Source organism: Coregonus clupeaformis, chromosome 3 (assembly GCF_020615455.1).
Source record: "Coregonus clupeaformis isolate EN_2021a chromosome 3, ASM2061545v1, whole genome shotgun sequence".
In the NCBI taxonomy this organism is placed as follows: Eukaryota; Metazoa; Chordata; class Actinopteri; order Salmoniformes; family Salmonidae; genus Coregonus; species Coregonus clupeaformis.
The window spans coordinates 20,275,317-20,296,060 of NC_059194.1; the positions used below are offsets into that span (position 1 = coordinate 20,275,317).

At 44.7% G+C, this 20,744-nt stretch overlaps 1 protein-coding gene across 3 annotated transcripts in view; it reads left to right on the plus strand.

Moving 5' to 3' along the window:
* Positions 1–20,744, plus strand: part of LOC121541384 (rap guanine nucleotide exchange factor 2) — a 148,830-nt gene that overhangs the window by 44,190 nt on the left and 83,896 nt on the right. For all 3 annotated transcript variants that reach the window (XM_041850364.2, XM_041850370.2, XM_041850380.2), the window contains exons 2-3: positions 2,202–2,272; positions 4,227–4,283. In XM_041850364.2, the coding sequence (XP_041706298.1) occupies positions 2,202–2,272; positions 4,227–4,283 (128 nt within the window). The remainder of the gene's footprint in view (positions 1–2,201; positions 2,273–4,226; positions 4,284–20,744) is intronic.

The following is a 20,744-nucleotide window of genomic DNA, read 5'->3' on the forward strand; positions in this document are numbered from 1 at the left end:
TGGTTGAAAAACTAATTTTAATGACTCCAACCTAAGTGTATGTAAACTTCCGACTTCAACTGTATGTAATTTTATTGTGTTACTTTTTATTTTTTACGTTATTCTATTTATATTTTCTTAACTCTATTTCTTGAACTGCATTGTTGGTTAAGGGCTTGTAAGTAAGCTTTTCAAGGTAATGTCTAGACCTGTTGTATTCGGTGCATGTGACAAATACGATTTGATACTACAAGCTTGGCACACCTGAATTTGGGGAGTTTTTCCCATTCTTCTCTGCAGATCCTCTCATGCTCTGTCAGGTTGGATGGGGAGTGTTGCTGCACAGCTGTTTTCATGTCTCTCCAGAGATGTTCGATCAGGTTCAAGTCCGGGCTCTGGCTGGGCCTCTCAGGGACATTCAGAGACTTGTCCCGAAGCCACTCCTGCATTGTCTTGGCTGTGTGCTTAGGGTCGTTGTCCTGTTGGAAGGTGAACCTTCGACCTAGTCTGAGGTCCTGAGCGCTCTGGAGCAGGTTTTCATCAAGGATCTCTCTGTACTTTGCTCCGTTTATCTTTGCCTAGATCCTGACTAGTCTCACAGTCCCTGCCGCTGAAAAACATCCCCACAGCATGATATTGCCACCACAATGCATCACCGTAGGGATTGTGCCAGGTTTCCTCCAGACGTGACTCTTGGCATTCAGGCCAAAGAGTTCAATCTTGGTTTCATCAGACCAGAGAATCTTGTTTCTCATGGTCTGAGAGTCTTTAGGTGCCTTTTGGCAAACTCCAAGCTGGCTGTCGTGCCTTTTACTGAGGAGCGGCTTCCGTCTGGCCACTCTACCATAAAGGCCTGATTGGTGGAGTGCTGCAGAGATGGTTGTCCTTCTGGAAGGTTCTCCAATCTCCACAGAGTAACTCTAGAGCTCTGTCAGAGTGATTATCGGGTTCTTGGTCACATCCCTGACCAAGGCTCTTCTCCCCCGATTGCTCAGTTTGGCCGGGCGGACAGCTCTAGGAAGTGTCTTGATGGTTCCAAACTTCTTTCATTTGAGAATGATGGAGGCCACTGTGTTCTTGGGGACTTTCAATGCTGCAGACATTTGTTTGGTACCCATCCCCAGATCTGTGCCTCCACACAATCCTGTCTCGGAGCTCTACGGACAATTCCTTTGACCTCATAGCTTGGTTTTTGCTCTGATGCTGACCTTCTAGGCAGAGTTGCAAAGAAAAAGCCAAATCTCAGACTGCCCATCTTAATTTTTTATTTTTATTGGCCAGTCTGAGATATTGCTTTTTCTTTGCAACTCTGCCTAGAAGGTCAGCATCCCGGAGTCACCTCTTCACTGTTCTGGCCATTTTGAGACTGTAATCGAACCAACAATTGCTGATGCTCCAGATACTCAACTAGTCTCAAGAATGCCAGTTTTATTGCTTCTTTAATCAGCACAACAGTTTTCAGCTGTGCTAACATAATTGTAAAAGGGTTTTCTAATGATCAATTAGCCTTTTAAAATGATAAACTTGGATTAGCAAACACAACGTGCCATTGGAACACAGGACTGATGGTTGCTGATAATGGGCCTCTGTACGCCTATGTAGATATTCCATAAAAAAATCAGCCATTTCTAGCTACAATAGCCATTTACAACATTAATAAATATATATATATATATATATATATATATATATATATATATATATATATATATATATATATATATATATATATACACATACACACACACACACACACACACACACACACACACACACACACACACACACTGACTCAGTACCCTCTGCGGTGTCACTGCCCCAGTGTGCACTCACGGACAGTGGCTGTGCTGTGCTGACTGCATGGACACTTTGTTTCACCTCCATCTTGGATGAGTGCCACCGACCAAAGCACAACATGCGACTGCAATTGGTCACTTGATGAAGGGAGGTACTGAATAAGGAGTTTATAGTGGTACCTCCTGTCTCTTCCCCTGGCAGTAGGCTACTTATTCCCCACTCTTATATTTAGTTCAAATACCTATGTGTTAGGGACAGCACTGGCCATTTTAGAAGGGTTGTTTGGCTCTTAGAACTGCGGATTCTTCATCTGTCTACTGTTGTTAATATGTTGACCTTTTTCCCATGATATTCCAACACCCTGCACCCTGTAAAATCGGAGTGTTAAAATGCTAATAATCTGACCGTTTCATCTGTTCCCACAGGACCTGGAGATAGTCTACTCCTATCTGCATGGGATGGAGGCCCTGTCTAACCTCAGAGAACACCAGCTGAGGTGAGAGCTCCCACATTGATTTACATTGATCAAATGAATTACACATGAATAACACATGAATATATACTTGATAATTACATGGACAATCTGTGATTAGCAGTTGTACAAAACCCTGATAGGATTAAAACTAGTATTAGATGGTGACACCTTCTCATCTTGAATGATACGTTATATCTCATCTTGAAATACATATCCAGAAATTTCAATTCCAAATGTCTCCAGCGACATCAGTGATTCATCCAGTTTGACTAGGGCGTGCCAGTCACCAGTTAGGAGTGAGCTCAGTGTCTGGTCAGTTCTTAGTCTGGGGTACGTTCACATCAGGCCATGTGTGTATACATGTGGATTACACTTCTGGGGAACAATACCAGAGCGCATGACCCAGGCATGCTGGGACATTCCACATCTTGACCCCTTCACTTCCCCTTTCTACGCTCTCACACACACACACACACACACACACACACACACACACACACACACACACACACCGGAGGCAGGCACGCTCTCACACACACACACGGAGGCAGGCACGCACACACACACACACACACATACACACACACACACACACACAGAGGCAGGCACGCTCACACACACAGGGGCACTCACACAGAACATACACGTGAGCGTACGTACGTACACACATACACACACACCACAAGCCCCCTGCCCGCCCATCTGATTCACAAAGAATGTGCCCACCGCCTGTGGTCCAAAAGCATGTTAGCCCTTTAGCAACAATCCCACTACCTATGGGATTAGGCCATAGCTTTTTATTTTTATATTAAAGGAATGTTGTTTTCCTCTGCGATAGCTAGTTCTCAGAGACTTGTTTTTCTCCTGCTTGTTCTGCGCAACAGGAACATTTATGTCAAACACTCTGGGCTGTTTTTGGAGTTTGTGTTTTTTGAAATACTTTTATTGGAATTACATTTCCTTCCTCTCAAAAAGGTAAACTTAGTAGAGCGCTTCTACAAACTCAATAAATTAAACTTAGTGAACCCAACCATCCATCTGTTATTTTGTATTTGCTAACTTTGTTATCACTGTTGTTGTCTCCTGTCCTCTCCTCTCCTCTCCTGTCCTCCCCTCTCCTCTCCTGTCCTCTCCTCTCCTCTCCTCTCCTGTCCTCCCCTCTCCTCTCCTGTCCTCTCCTCTCCTCTCCTGTCCTCTCCTCTCCTGTCCTCCCCTCTCCTCTCCTGTCCTCTCCTCTCCTCTCCTCTCCTGTCCTCTCCTCCTCTCCTCTCCTGTCCTCTCCTCTCCTCTCCTGTCCTCTCCTCTCCTCTCCTGTCCTCTCCTCTCCTGTCCTGTCCTGTCCTGTCCTCTCCTCTCCCCTCTCCTGTCCTCTCCTCTCCTCTCCCTCTCCTCTCCTCTCCTCTCCTCTCCTGTCCTCTCCCTCTCCTCTCCCTCTCCTCTCCTCTCCTCTCCTGTCCTGTCCTCTCCTCTCCTCTCCTCCCTCTCCCTCTCCTCTCCTCTCCCTCTCCTCTCCTCTCCTGTCCTCTCCTGTCCTGTCCTCTCCTCTCCTCTCCTCTCCCTCTCCTCCCCTCTCCTCTCCTGTCCTCCCTCCTCCTCTCCTCTCCTCTCCTGTCCTTCCCTCTCCTCTCCTCTCCTCTCCTCTCCTCTCCTCTCCTCTCCCTCTCCTCTCCTCTCCTCTCCTCCTCTCCTCTCCCTCTCCTCTCCTCTCCTCTCCTCTCCTCTCCCTCCTCTCCTCTCCTCTCCTCTCCTCTCCCTCCTCTCTCTCCCTCTCCTCTCCTCTCCTCTCCTCTCCTCTCCTCTCCTCTCCTCTCCTCTCCCTCTCCTCTCCTCTCCTCTCCTCTCCTCTCCCTCTCCTCTCCTCTCCTCTCCTCTCCTCTCCTCTCCTCCTCTCCTCTCCTCTCCTCTCCTCTCCTCTCCCTCTCCTCTCCTCTCCTCTCCTCTCCTCTCCTCTCCTCTCCTCTCCTCTCTCCTACAGGATAATGTGTGAGACAGTGCGCTATGAAAGACACGATGCCAATGAAGTGCTCTACTAGTAAGTACCCTTGTACATCTGTATGTAGGTGCACATATTCTTAATACATCCATTCTTAATAAATCATATGTAGATATTCTCTGCCGGAAGCCTTTACACTAGACATTGTCAGAGTCCAACTTATTGACATGCAGCGATTATGGCCCCTTAATGACGCACAGTGAAATTAATGATTTAATCGATGCTAATGAAAACAAATGGTTGTGAGCATCGACGCAGTCACCAGATATCCTCTATGTGCTACCTAGTAGTGAATCTAAACCACTGAAGCAGAGAGACCTGCAAGGTATTCCGGAACAATTGAATTTGGCCTACTTTACAAGTCATTGAGTTGTGGTTGATTACAAAATTAAGCTTTAATTGCTACCAAAACCTTGTCTTGGATGGTTAGCTCCTGGCTAGCTAGGCCATTTGAGGTAGTCCTCTGTATGGTTAGCTCCTGGCAAGCTAGGACATTTGAGGTAGTCCTCTGTATGGTTAGCTCCTGGCAAGCTAGGACATTTGAGGTAATCCTCTGCATGTTGTCTTCCAATCCACACTAAAAAGATAGTGGGGTGTCTTGAGAGGGTTGAAAAGGCTTAACGTGTGTGTGTGTGTGTGTGCGCGACTGTGTGTGTATGTGCGCGACTGTGTGTGTGTGTGCTTGCGCGACTGTGTGTGTGTGCTTTGCATATTACTGCCTTAATGTTGCTGGACCCCAGGAAGAGTATCTGCTGCCTTAGAAGGAACTAATGGGGATCTCTAATGAATAGAAATACTGTGCAGTGAGCTTTTTGGGGTGGTGCGTCAGAAGAAAGGGGCCCTCTGGGTTCCCCTGGCACAGTTTAGTTCTCCTGTTGGCACTGTCCGCTCCATTGTTCTTCCCCAAGACATCCTGTTATGAGGCTGAGCCAGAGACCCTCCTGGATACACACACACACACACACACACACACACACACACACACACACACACACACACACATACACTTGACAAGAGGTTTAGCTGTTGTCATCCATCTCTGAAGAGAAATAATGACCTATATAGACGGGGGTTCATCTCATTAAGAGGGAACTGATTAGAGGACCTGCCTCATTTAGATGAGAGCAGGGCTGTCCCAGAATGCCCTATAGTCCGTGGACACACACACACACAGTTGTGCAAACACACACACACACACACACACAGTTGCTCCCATTGGCCAAAAGTAGTAGTGGCGAGATGAGAGAGGGGGCGTCTGGTACCCTGCTGGTAGCTTGGGGCTAGTGTGACGACACTTTCAGCAGTCTCTCGCTACCCACTGTGTGTTTGTGTATTACTGTGTGTAAGTGTGAGCATGTGTGCACGTGTCTGCCTGTGGTCATGTGTAATGTTTACGTAGTATGCATGTATGCATGCATGACTATTATTGGGCAGGGTAGGGGATTCCTCTTGTAGATGTTCAGACTGTTGTTCTTCCTGGATAAGTGCTGGGAGCAGACAGTGGGAAAATAAGATGCAGTCTCCCCCTGTGGAGAATCTGATTAAGGATCTTTAGCTGTAGTGGTGCCCTTTACCTTTTCTATTTTTAACAATGAGTTCTGTCTACCTGGGGACTATAAGGAGTTAAAGTTAGATAGAAATACTGATGGCCCCCTTTTGACAATTCCTGAGATGGAGGCATAGACATTACATTTTAGATAGGGAGGTGAAGGACTGTCAATTATTACAAGACTAAGCAACTCTTATCTCACATCCACTCCAATTCTGTCCTAACCTGAAACCCAGAAGTGAGGTTGATAGTGTGTATGCTACAGGCAATGCACCGCCATCTTAGTACATCAGTTTATAAACCCAGAGTATTTCACTTGACAGGAATTGATTATACCCCCCAGCAGTCCTCATCTCTGGGTTTCCCTCTTTCCTGATGTGTGCCTCTGGGTGTGTGTGTGGGTGTGGGTGTGGGTGTGTGTGTGTGTGTGTGTCTGTCTTCCTCTGTGTGAGTGTGTCCAACTTACCCTGTGTGTGTGTGCAGCGCTCGCACACAGCTGATTGAAAGTTTTCCCATCACCAGCTCCTACTCCCACCAGGGTCCGACTGTAATCAGCTGGGAACGTGCCCGCTCGCTTCTGGAAACAAGGTCATCTGATCTGGGAAGAGAACTGGGAGAAATAACTTGTCCCATCCAGACAACGCTCAGGGAACATTGCATTTACATCTTTCTGAATGTGCAGATCTAGATTGAGAAGAGTTTTGTTTACTATAAGAAACACCACTGTAATGGACTAAATGCACTGTAAAGATGCTTGGACAAAGACGGTTGATTCAACGTGTCAGCTGAGTGATGGCAATGCTGGCTGATGGCAATGAGAGTGATGGTCTCTGTCGGAACTGGGGAGTGTCATGTCAGTATTGGGGTTATCAATATATTTTAGATATGAATATATTTAGTATAGTTTTATGTCACCAAATAACTGATTTTAACACTGTTTTGCAATGAAGGTCTAAAGTATCCTCAACAGCACTCTGTAGGGTAGCACCATGGTGTAGCCAGAGGACAGCTATTTTCCGTCCTCTGGGTACATTGACTTCAATACAGAACTTAGGAGGCTCATGGTTCTCAAAAATTAATGAACTGTGTGCTTGTGATCAGGGGTGTATTCATTCCGCTAATTCTGTTTTGTGAAACATTTCTTAAATGGAAGCAAACAGATCGAAACGGGATGGACCTACCTGAATTTGTCCAATAAAAACTCTCGTTTTAGTTGCAAATTGTTTGCAACTGTTTGGACTAATGATTACACCCTAGATCCGCTAGATGCAGGCAAGAGTGTGCAAGGTGGTATTGAATATGTCACTGTCTGTCACCTTGATTACTACAATTTGTCTCTCAACCTGTGCACCTACGTTATAAACTTTCATTTGTAGGCTCCGTTTTTAGCAACCTCATGATGGGTATAGGGCAAATTTGAGTATCATGTAGTAGCCTAAACCTATCAATGTTACATTGAACTGGGTGAATGGAATATGAATGACAGTCATCCAATATGCTGTAATAGAAATAAGGCCATGCCATTAAAATAAATATGTCCTCCCTAATCTTAAACGGAACAGCAAAAGTATTCAGACCCCTTGGATTTCTTCACATTTTGTGTTACAAACTGGGATTAAAATGGATTTGTCCTTTTTAGTCAACAATATACACAAAATACTCTGTCAAAGTGGAACATTTTAATTGTTTTTTAGGATGAAAGAAAATGATATATACACTACCAGTCAAAAGTTTTAGAACACCTCATTCAAGGGTTTTCTTTATTTTTACTATTTTCTACATTGTAGAATTATAGTGAAGACGTCAAAATTATGGAATCATGTAGTAACCAAAAAAAGTGTTAAACAAATCAAAATATATTTTATATTTGAGATTCTTCAAATAGCCACCCTTTGCCTTGATGACAGCTTTGCACATGCTTGGCATTCTCTCAACCAGGAATGCTTTTCCAACTGTCTTGAAGGAGTTCCCACATATGCTGAGCACTTGTAGGCTGCTTTTCCTTCACTCTGTGTTCCAACTCATCCCAAACCATCTAAATTTGGTGGAGGACGGAGGACGGAGGACTGTGGAAGCCAGGTAATCGGATGCAGCACTCCATCACTCTCCTTCTTGGTAAAATAGCCCTTACACAGCCTGGAGGTGTGTTGGGTCATTGTCCTGTTGAAAAACAAATGATAGTCCCACTAAGCCCAAACCGGATGGGATGGCGTATCACTGCAGAATGCTGTGGTAGCCATGCTGGTTAAGTGTGCCTTGAATTCTAAATAAATCGCAGACAATGTCTGCAAAGCACCCCCACACCATAACACTACCTCCTCCATGCTTTACGTTGGGAAATACACATGCAGAGATCATCTGGTCACCCACACCGCATCTCACAAAGACGTGGCGGTTTGAACCAAAAATCTCAAATTTGGACTCCAGACCAAAGGACAAATTTCCACCGATCTAACATCCATTGCTCATGTGTCTTGGCCCAAGCAAGTCTCATCATCTTATTGGTGTCATTTAGTAGTGGTGTCTTTGCAGCAATTCAACCATGAAGGCCTGATTCATACAGTCTCCTCTGAACAGTTGATGTTGAGATGTGTCTGTTACTTTAACTCTGTGAAGCATTTATTTGAGCTGCAATGTCTGGTGACTCTAATGAACTTATCTTCTGCAGCAGAGGTAACTCTGGGTCTTTCATTCCTGTGGCGGTCCTCATGAGAGCCAGTTTCATCATCAAATTTCTTGAAATGTTCTGTATTGACTAACCTTCTTGTCTTAAAGTAATGATGGACTGTTGTTTCTCTTTGCTTATTTGAGCTGTTCTTGCCATAATATGGACTTGGTCTTTTACCAAATAGGGCTATCTTCTGTATACCCCCCTACCTTGTCACAACACAACTGATTAGCTCAAACACATTAAGAAGGAAATAAATACCACAAATTAACTTTTAAGAAGGCACACCTGTTAATTGAAATGCATTCCAGGTGACTACCTCATGAAGCTGGTTGAGAGAATGGCAAGAGTGTGCAAAGCTGTCATCAAGGCAAAGGGTGGCAATTTGAAGAATCTCAAATATAAAGTATATTTTGATTTGTTTAACACTTTTTTGGTTACTACATGATTCCATATGTGTTATTTCATAGTTTTGATGTCGTCACTATTATTCTACAATGTAGAAAATAGTAAAAAATCAAGAAAAACCCTTGAATGAGTGGGTGTTCTAAAACCTTTTGACCGGTAGTGTATAACTAAAATATAGTCATTGCATACTGTAAGTATTCAGCCCCTTTGTTTAGGCAAGCCTAAATTAGTAAAGGTGTAAAATGTGGCTTAACAAATCACAAAGTTACATGTACTCTGTGTGAAATAATAATAGGGGTTGACATGATTTTTAAGTGACTAACCATTCTGTCCCACATACATACATACATACATACATACATACATACATACATACTGTGACGTCACGAGAGGCTACACAGCTTTCAGCGGGATTGCTCAAGTAGTGCAAGGAGACAAGGTTCAAACAACACAAGGATTTTATTATAGGTCTTGGGAAATTAACGAAAATATAACAAAATTCTGTTCTCTTGTGGCTCTTTAAGGGTTAACAGTTCAGGGATGTCTCTTCCACATCCAAAATCATAATTCTCACTCGCTCAGATAACTTTTCCCCCGGCCTTACTGTAGTCCACGTTGCAGCTAGTGGCCAACCCAGCAAAAAGTCCTTCCAAATGTCTCTCACGTATTTCCACAGGTGCATATATCCAAAGGGGAGTATTTCCCAAAGGTAAGTATCTCCAAATCCTTATATTCCTCATGGAAGTGGACGTGCAGCACTCTTGTCCTCCAGAGAGCCCAGGTTGGAGACTGTGTCTCTTCCCTTCCCAAACCTTCAGCTCATCAGCTCCTCATTTGTTTCAGCTGCGTGGGAAGATTGGCCATAGAGGGGTGGAGTTCCCGACCATACCAGCAGATGGAGCCATAGCTGTCTGGGGTTGCAGCCACCTCAGGGGGATGTAACGTCCCTCCAGGACACAGCCTCTCGTGACATCACAATACATACAGTTGAGGTCGGAAGTTTACATACACCTTAGCCAAATACATTTAAACTCAGCTTTTCACAATTCCTGACATTTAATCCTAGTAAAAATTCCCTGTCTTAGGTCGGTTAGAATCACCACTGTATTTTAAGAATGTGAAATGTCAGAATAATAGTAGTGATTTATTTAAGCTTTTATTTCTTTCATCACGTTCCCAGTGGGTCAGAAGTTTACATAAACTCAATTAGTATTTAGTAGCATTGCCTTTAAATTGTTTAACTTGGGTCAAACGTTTCGGGTAGCCTTCCACAAGCTTCCCACAATAAGTTGGGTGAATTTTGGCCCATTCCTCCGGACAGAGCTGGTGTAACTGAGTCAGGTTTGTAGGCCTCCTTGCTCGCACACGCTTTTTCAGTTCTGCCCACACATTTTCTATAGGATTGAGGTCAGGGCTTTGTGATGGCCACTCCAATACCTTGACTTTGTTGTCCTTAAGCCATTTTGCCACAACTTTGGAAGTATGTTTGGGGTCATTGTCCATTTGGAAGACCCATTTGTGGCCAAGCTTTGACTTCCTGACTGATGTCTTGAGATGTTGCTTCAATATATCCACATCCTCATGATGCCATCTATTTTGTGAAGTGCACCAGTCCCTCCTGCAGCAAAGCACCCCCACAGCATGATGCTGCCACCCCCGTGTTTCACGGTTGGGATGGTGTTCTTCGGCTTGCAAGTGCCCCCTTTTTCCTCCAAACATAACGATGGTCATTATGGCCAAACAGTTCTATTTTTGTTTCATCAGACCAGAGGACATTTCTCCAAAAAGTACTGTCTTTGTCCCCATGTGCAGTTGCAAACAGTAGTCTGGCTTTTTTATGGCGGTTTTGGAGCAGTTTTTTCTTCCTTGCTGAGCGTCCTTTCAGGTTATGTCGATATAGGACTCGTTTTACTGTGGATATAGATACTTTTGTACCTGTTTCCTCCAGCATCTTCACAAGGTCCTTTGCTGCTGTTCTGGGATTGATTTGCACTTTTGGCACCAAAGTACGTTCATCTCTAGGAGACATAACGCGTCTCCTTCCAGAGCGGTATGACGGCTGCGTGGTCCCATGGTGTTTATACTTGCGTACTATTGTTTGTACAGATGAACGTGGTACCTTCAGGCATTTGGAAATTGCTCCCAAGGATGAACCAGACTTGTGGAGGTCTACAATTTCTTTTCTGGCTGATTTCTTTTGATTTCCCATGATGTCAAGCAAAGAGGCACTGAGTTGGAAGGTAGGCCTTGAAATACATCCACAGGTACATCTCCAATTACATTTACATTTATGTCATTTAGCAGACGCTCTTATCCAGAGCGACTTACAAATTGGTGCATTCACCTTATGATAGCCAGTGGGACAACCACTTTACAATTTATTTAATTATATATATTTCTTTCTTTTATTTGTATTTTTTATGTTATTATTTTTGTTTTATTTCTCTTTATACTTTTATTTTATTCCTTTTATATTTATATTTATTATTATTATTATTATTATTATTATTATTATTATTATTATTATTTATTTATTTTTGTGGGGGGGGGGTAGAAGGATTACTTTTATACTATCCCAGGTATTCCTTAAATAGGTAGGGTTTCAAGTGTTTCCGGAAGGTGGTCAGTGACTCCACTGTCCTGGCGTCGTGAGGGAGCTTGTTCCACCATTGGGGTGCCAGAGCAGCGAACAGTTTTGACTGGGCTGAGCGGGAACTGTGCTTCCACAGAGGTAGGGGGACCAGCAGGCCAGAGGTGTAAGAACGCAATGCCCTCGTTTGGGTGTAGGGACTGATCAGAGCCTGAAGGTAAGCAGGTGCCGTTCCCCTCACAGCTCCGTAGGCAAGAACCATGGTCTTGTAGCAGATGCGAGCTTCAACTGGAAGCCAGTGGAGTGTGCAGAGGAGCGGGGTGACATGAGAGAACTTGGGAAGGTTGAACACCAGACGAGTTGCAGCATTCTGGATGAGTTGTAGGGGTTTAATGGCACAGGCAGGGAGCCCAGCCAACAGCGAGTTGCAGTAATTCAGACGGGAGATTACAAGTGCCTGGATTAGGACCTGTTCCGCTTCCTGTGTAAGGTAGGGTCGTACTCTGCGAATGTTGTAGAGCATGAACCTACAGGATCGGGTCACCGCTTTGATGTTAGAGGAGAACGACAGGGTGTTGTCCAGGGTCACGCCAAGGTTCTTTGCACTCTGGGAGGAGGACACAATGGAGTTGTCAACCGTGATGTCGAGATCATGGAACAGGCAGTCCTTCCCCGGGAGGAAGAGCAGCTCCGTCTTGCCAAGGTTCAGCTTGAGGTGGTGATCCGTCATCCATACTGATATGTCTGCCAGACATGCAGAGATGCGATTCGCCACCTGGTTATCAGAAGGGGGAAAGGAGAAGATTAGTTGTGTGTCGTCAGCGTAGCAATGATAGGAGAGGCCATGTGAGGATATGACAGAGCCAAGTGACTTGGTGTATAGGGAGAATAGGAGAGGGCCTAGAACTGAGCCCTGGTTGACACCAGTGGTGAGAGCACGTGGTGCGGAGACAGCTTCTCGCCATGCCACTTGGTAGGAGCGACCGGTCAGGTAGGACGCAATCCAAGAGTGAGCCGCGCCGGAGATGCCCAGCTCGGAGAGGGTGGAGAGGAGGATCTGATGGTTCACAGTATCAAAGGCAGCAGGCAGGTCTAGAAGGACAAGAGCAGAGGAGAGAGAGTTAGCTTTAGCAGTGCGGAGAGCCTCCGTGACACAGGGAAGAGCAGTCTCAGTTGAATGACCAGTCTTGAAACCTGACTGGTTTGGATCAAGAAGGTCATTCTGAGAGAGATAGCAAGAGAGTTGGCTAAAGACGGCACGCTCAATAGTTTTGGAGAGAAAAGAAAGAAGGGATACTGGTCTGTAGTTGTTGACATCAGAGGGATCAAGTGTTGGTTTTTTGAGAAGGGTGCAACTCCGCTCTCTTGAAGACGTAAGGGACATAGCCAGCGGTCAAGGATGAGTTGATCAGCGAGGTGAGGTAAGGGAGAAGGTCACCGGAGATGGTCTGGAGAAGAGAGGAGGGGATAGGGTCAAGCGGGCAGGTTGTTGGGCGGCCTGCCGTCCAAAAGTCGCAAGATTTTATCTGGAGAGAGGGGAGAAAGAAGTCAAAGCATAGGGTAGGGCAGTGTGAGCAGGACCAGCAGTGTCATTTGACTTAACAAACGAGGATCGGATGTCGTCAACCTTCTTTTCAAAATGGTTGATGAAGTCATCCACAGAGAGGGAGGAGGGGGGAGGGGGAGGATTCAGCATGGAGGAGAATGTGGCAAAGAGCTTCCTAGGGTTAGAGGCAGATGCTTGGAATTTAGAGTGGTAGAAAGTGGCCTTAGCAGCAGAAACAGATGAAGAAAATTTAGAGAGGAGGGAGGAAAAGATGCCAGGTCCGCAGGGAGTCTAGTTTTCTTCCATTTCCGCTCAGCTGCCCGGAGCTCTGTTCCTGTGAGCTCGCAATGAGTCATCAAGCCACGGAGCTGGAGGGGAGGACCGAGCCGGCCGGGAGGATAGGGGACATAGAGAGTCAAAGGATGCAGAAGGGGAGGAGAGGAGGGTTGAGGAGGCAGAATCAGGAGATTGGAGGGAGAAGGATTGAGCAGAGGGAAGAGATGATGGGATGGAAGAGGAGAGAGTAGCGGGAGAGAGAGAGCGAAGGTTGCGACGGCGCATTACCATCTGTGTAGGGGCAGAGTAAGTAGTGTTGGAGGAGAGCGAGAGAGAAAAGGATACAAAGTAGTGGTCGGAGACATGGAGGGGAGTTGCAGTGAGATTAGTAGAAGAACAGCATCTAGTAAAGATGAGGTCAAGCGTATTGCCTGCCTTGTGAGTAGGGGGGGACGGTGAGAGGGTGAGGTCAAAAGAGGAGAGGAGTGGAAAGAAGGAGGCAGAGAGAAATGAGTCAAATGTAGACGTAGGGAGGTTGAAATCCCCCAGAACTGTGAGGGGTGAGCCATCCTCAGGAAAGGAACTTATCAAGGCGTCAAGCTCATTGATGAACTCTCCAAGGGAACCTGGAGGCGATAGATGACAAGGATATTAAGCTTAAATGGGCTAGTGACTGTGACAGCATGGAATTCAAATGAGGAGATAGACAGATGGGTCAGGGGAAAAATTGAGAATGTCCACTTGGGAGAGATGAGGATTCCTGTGCCACCACCCCGCTGACCAGATGCTCTCGGGGTATGCGAGAACACATGGTCAGACGAGGAGAGAGCAGTAGGAGTAGCAGTGTTTTCTGTGGTAATCCATGTTTCCGTCAGCGCCAAGAAGTCGAGGAACTCTGCCTTGTTGGCAGCAGAACGGCAGTTCCAGAGGCTGCCTGAGACCTGGAAATCCACGTGGGTGGTGCGTGCAGGGACCACCAGGTTAGAGAGGCAGCAGCCACGCGGTGTGAGGCGTTTGTGTAGCCTGTGCGGAGAGGAGAGAACAGGGATAGGCAGAGGCATAGTTGACAGGCTGCAGCAGATGGCTACAATAATGCAGAGGAGATCGGAATGAAATGAACTAAACATCTGGGAAAGGAGAGAGCGGGGCCTCCCTCACCACAACTCCCAAATATAACTCTCCCAACTTCCACCTCAGAAACTATAATTGTTGTAAACTACAGCAGTTCAATGTTTTCTAGGAATAGACTAACTTAGTTTATTCAGCTAGCTAACTAGGTGCAGTATTATTCCGTGAAAATCGTCCAGGCACTTAGTCATAAGACGCCACAGCCAGCTAGCATGCCGGACTCCAACAACACGGTTTAGTGCCAATACTCGGCCACAACAAACCACCAGTCTATCAACACGCAAGCAGATCGTTCGTGTCCGTGTCTAACGTTGTGGGTTAGTCCCGACAGCTTGAGCGAGTCCGTCGTCAACTTATTCAGCCAGTTAGTTAGCTAGAATAGTTAGCAAACTAGCTAGCCATTGCTTTCAGACAAAGAAGAACCCCTCCTTTCACGGCACGAACACACAGAGAGAGCCAAACTAACGTTAACTAGTCACCCATGTCCCGAATTCCTTGAACAACTCGGGCTATCAATATGTAAAAAACAAAACACAAATGTAGGTTATGACTTACCCCTAGCAGCTAATGTTAGCAAGCCAAGTGCAAAGCTAGCCACTGAATTGACTCAGCCAGTTCGCGTCTGTTCGCTCGGTCGTTCCAGCTATTGTTTACTAGTAGCTATCCAGGTAGCAACAAGCTAGCTAAATTTCAAGCACAGTAGCCACTTGCTACCTAACGTTAACGGTTCAGACAATGAGGTTAGAAAACAGTTGAATGGTAGGCAATTATTGTATGTAATTATTGTAGGCAGCCAGCTGGCGTAATTACAGGCACTCTCAGGCGTGAAACAACTATACCGTTGCTAATAGCTACTCGCCAGCTAGTCCAGGTGGTGGGTTAGCTAGCTAGCTTCGTGCTACACCGGGCATAGCCGAATACAATACTAACCTACAATAATTACATACAACAACCCACGATAACTACCTACAATACCTAACTACAATCTAAATACATAGTTTAAGCCTTACTCGACAAAGCCCAAGCTATGTATAAAGCCAAGCTTACCCGACGCCAAGCTTACCCGACGACCTCCTCCTTCCTTCCAGATGAGAGCAAAAACAGTCATGCGTGCATGCATTTTTTGTGTATGGGTGGTCCCGGGGATCGAACCCACTACCTTGGCGTTACAAGCGCCGTCCTCTACCAGCTGAGCTACAGAGGACCATCTGTAAGGTCCCTCCGTCAAGTATTGAATTTCAAGCACAGATTCAACTACAAAGACCAGGGAGCTTTTAGAAATTATCATAAAAAAGGTCAGTGATTGGTGGATGTGTAACAATAACAAATCAGACATTGAATATATCTTTAAGCATGGTCAAGTTACTTATGTTATTAAACCACCCAGACACCTCAAGGATAGTCGTCCTTCTGAACTGAGCTGCAGGACCAGAATGAAACTGCTCAGGGATGTCACCGTGAGGCCATTGGTGATTTTAAAACCGCTACAGAGTTCAATGGCTGTGAAAACAGAACTGAAGATGGATCAACAACATTGTAGTGAATCCCCAATCATTACCTAACTGACAGAGTGAAAAGAAGAATACAAATATTCCAAAACATGCATCTTGTACGCATCTAGGCGCTAAAGTAATACTGCAAAAAACATGACAAAGGAATACACTTTTTGGCCTAAATACAAAGCCCTGTTTGGGGCAAATCCAACACATCACTGAGTAACTGCCTCCTTATTTTCAAGCATGGTGGTGGCTGCATCATCGTATGAGTATGCTTGACATCGGCAAATACCTTTTCAGGATAAAAAGAAACAGAATGGAGCTAAGCACAGGCAAAATCCTAGAGCAAAACCTGCTTCAGTCTGCTTTACACCAGACACTGGGAGAGGAATTCACCTTTCAGCAGGACAATAACCTACAACACAAAGCCAAATCTAAACTGGATATGCTTACCAAGAAGACATTGAATGTTCCTGAGTGGCCAAATTACAGTTTTTACTTAAATCTGCTTGAAATACTGTGGCAAGACTTGAAAAATGCTGTCTAGCCATGACCCCCAACTTCTTGACAGAGCTTGACGAATTTAACAGAATAATGGGCAAATATTGCACAATCCAGGTGTGCAAAGCTCTTATAGACTTACCCAAGAAGACTCACAGCTGTAATCGATGCCAAAGGTTTTCCTAACATGTATTGACTCAGGGAGCTGAATACTTATGTAACGACAATTCCTTCGACCTCATGGCTTGGTTTTTGCTCTGATATGCACTGTCAACTGTGGGACCTTTATATACAGTGGGGGAAAAAAGTATTTAGTCAGCCACCAATTGTGCAAGTTCTCCCACTTAAAAAGATGAGAGAGGCCTGTAATTTACATCATAGGTACACGTCAACTATGACAGACAAATTGAGGGAAAAAAATCCAGAAAATTACATTGTAGGATTTTTTATGAATTTATTTGCAAATTATGGTGGAAAATAAGTATTTGGTCACCTACAAACAAGCAAGATTTCTGGCTCTCACAGACCTGTAACTTCTACTTTAAGAGGCTCCGCTGTCCTCCACTCGTTACCTGTATTAATGGCACCTGTTTGAACTTGTTATCAGTATAAAAGACACCTGTCCACAACCTCAAACAGTCACACTCCAAACTCCACTATGGCCAAGACCAAAGAGCTGTCAAAGGACACCAGAAACAAAATTGTAGACCTGCACCAGGCTGGGAAGACTGAATCTGCAATAGGTAAGCAGCTTGGTTTGAAGAAATCAACTGTGGGAGCAATTATTAGGAAATGGAAGACATACAAGACCACTGATAATCTCCTTCGATCTGGGGCTCCACGCAAGATCTCACCCCGTGGGGTCAAAATGATCACAAGAACAGTGAGCAAAAATCCCAGAACCACACGGGGGGACCTAGTGAATGACCTGCAGAGAGCTGGGACCAAAGTAACAAAGCCTACCATCAGTAACACACTACGCCCGCCTGGGACTCAAATCCTGCAGTGCCAGACGTGTCCCCCTGCTTAAGCCAGTACATGTCCAGGTCCGTCTGAAGTTTGCTAGAGTGCATTTGGATGATCCAGAAGAGGATTGGGAGAATGTCATATGGTCAGATGAAACCAAAATAGAACTTTTTGGTAAAAACTCAACTCGTCGTGTTTGGAGGACAAAGAATGCTGAGTTGCATCCAAAGAACACCATACCTACTGTGAAGCATGGGGGTGGAAACATCATGCTTTGGGGCTGTTTTTCTGCAAAGGGACCAGGACGACTGATCCGTGTTAAGGAAAGAATGAATGGGGCCATGTATCGTGAGATTTTGAATGAAAACCTCCTTCCATCAGCAAGGGCATTGAAGATGAAACGTTGCTGGGTCTTTCAGCATGACAATGATCCCAAGCACACCGCCCGGGCAACGAAGGAGTGGCTTCGTAAGAAGCATTTCAAGGTCCTGGAGTGGCCTAGCCAGTCTCCAGATCTCAACCCCATAGAAAATCTTTGGAGGGAGTTGAAAGTCCGTGTTGCCCAGGGACAGCCCCAAAACATCACTGCTCTAGAGGAGATCTGCATGGAGGAATGGGCCAAAATACCAGCAACAGTGTGTGAAAACCTTGTGAAGACTTACAGAAAACGTTTGACCTGTGTCATTGCCAACAAAGGGTATATAACAAAGTATTGAGAAACTTTTGTTATTGACCAAATACTTATTTTCCACCATAATTTGCAAATAAATTCATAAAAAATCTTACAATGTGATTTTCTGGAGAAAAAAATTCTAATTTTGTCTGTCATAGTTGACGTGTACCTATGATGAAAATTACAGGCCTCTCTCATCTTTTTAAGTGGGAGAACTTGCACAATTGGTGGCTGACTAAATACTTTTTTTCCCCACTGTAGACAGGTGTGTGCCTTTCCAAATCGTGTCCAATCAATAGAATTTACCACAGGTGGACTCCAATCAAGTTGTAGAAACATCTCAAGGATGATCAATAGAAACAGGATGTACCGGAGCTCAATTTCGAGTCTCATAGCAAAGGGTCTGAATACTTATGTAAAAAGGAATTTGTGTTTTTTATTTTATTTTGCAAAAAATTCAACAAACCTGTTTTCGATTTTTAATTATGGGGTAGATTGATTTTTATTTTTTATTTAATCAATTTTAGAATACAGCTGTAACGTAACAATGTGGAAAAAGGGAAGGGGTCTGAATACTCTGCGAATGCACTGTATACTGTAGTTTAGCAGACACACCCCTTTAGAAATAGGCTCGGGCTGTCCCCCCCCCCCCCACCCCCCCACCCCAACATCATTTGATCATCATAACATTTCCTTTCCAGCTTCTAACACCCAGAGACCCTCAGCTCCTCTCCTACCTTACATCCTGTCTCTAGATGTGGTGTATGGGCTTGTCATCACTGAGCGCTTCTCAGACGATTGTTTCGCCAAACATGCTCATGACCCAGTTCAGTCAAGCTGTCGTGGCGCATAAGTATCTCATGTCTTCTTTTTGTTCTGTGCTCCTCTCCTCCTCAGCAATGTGCAAGGGAGCTAGCGCCTCTACGTGCGATTTAATAATTGAACATATAATTTGTGACTGCGAGGGAGGAGAGGAGGACGATAAAGGGGGGAACGAGTGCATCAGGGGAAAGGAGGGAAAATGGAGGAGAGAGAAATGGGGAGGGAAGCAGGATTCACACTGCATCACTAGGGTGTGCTATACTCAGCCTCATTAGCTCCAGAATGAAGGTGTGGAGAGAAGGAAGACAGGGGTTGGAGGGACTACTTTGTTCTCAATGATGAGAAACTCTCACTCACTATAATCTCTCGCTCTATGTCTCTCTTTATAAGTGTGCTTGTGCATGTTCGCTTGTCTGTTTGTTTGGGCGTGCATTCATCCCCATCCATCCCATCCTCTCTAAATGTGAGTGGGACACAAACCTTGGGCATGCCATATTTGCCATCGATGGATTTCCTACAGACTACCTTTCAGAGCTCTCCCCTGGTGGGACTCGATAAATACGCTGACCAATAATTACACATGACTGGCTGATTAGCACTAGATTTAAAGGGAACCCAATGGCAAGACAGGCACTTTAATAGCACATGCAGCATGTACAGGGTAGTGTGCAGCAACATCAATCTGCTCTGTAGTTAGTGTAAGACTGAACTATGATGATGAACTATGACGTGTCCATTGAACTCATACAGGTATTGTATCTTAATTTGTTCACTCTGTTGTCGCAGATAATTTTCCTGCGCCACAGGATTTATATCAATTCACTTCAGTTCTCTTTCTCCCTCGCTCGCTTAAACGCTAATGCACCAGACATAATAAATGTCCTACTGCTGTAGGTCCTATCAAAACTGATTTCCTGTTAGAATGTATTTATTTTTTAATAATCAAATCCTCCTGCTGCAGGATTAGTTTACTCCTGCGATGAAAGTTCTCCCATCTCCACTGAGGAACTCTGGAGCTCTATCGGAGTGACCATCAGGTTCTTGGTCACCTCCTTTATCAAGGCCCTTCTCCCCCGATTGCTTAGTTTGGCCGGGCGGACAGCTCTAGGAAGAGTCTTGGTCACTGTGTTCTTGGGGACCTTCAATGCTGCAGACATTTTGTTGGTACCCTTCCCCAGATCTGTGCCTCGACACAATCCTGTCTCAGAGCTCTACGGACAATGCCTTCGACCTCATGGCTTGGTTTTTGCTCTGACATGCACTGTCAACTGTTGGACCTTATATAGACAGGTGTGTCTTTCCAAATCATGTCCAATCAATTGAACATTGATCATCTCAAGGATGATCAATGGAAACAGGATGCACCTGAGCTCAATTTAGAGTCTCAAAGCAAAGGGTCTGAATACTTATGTAAAAAGGAATTTGTGTTTTGTATTTTATTTTGCAAAAAATTCAACAAACCTGTTTTCTGTTTTTATTTTTTATAAATTTGCTGTTTTCACTTTGTCATTATGGGGTATTGCGTGTAGATTCAAATAATTTAATCAATTTTAGAATAAGGCTGTAACGTAACAAAGTGGAAAAAGTCAAGGTGTCTGAATACTTTCCAAAGGCACTTTGTATGTATATGTGTGTGTGTGTGTGTGTATATACAGTATCTCTCAAAAGTGAGTACACCCCTCACATTTTTGTAAATATTTGAGGATATCTTTTCATGTGACAACACTGAAGAAATGAAACTTTGCTACAATGTAAAGTAGTGAGTGTTGTCACATGAAAAGATATACTCAAATATTTACAAAAATGTGAGTGGTGTACACACTTTTGTGAGATACTCTATATACAGTGGGGAGAACAAGTATTTGATACACTGCCGA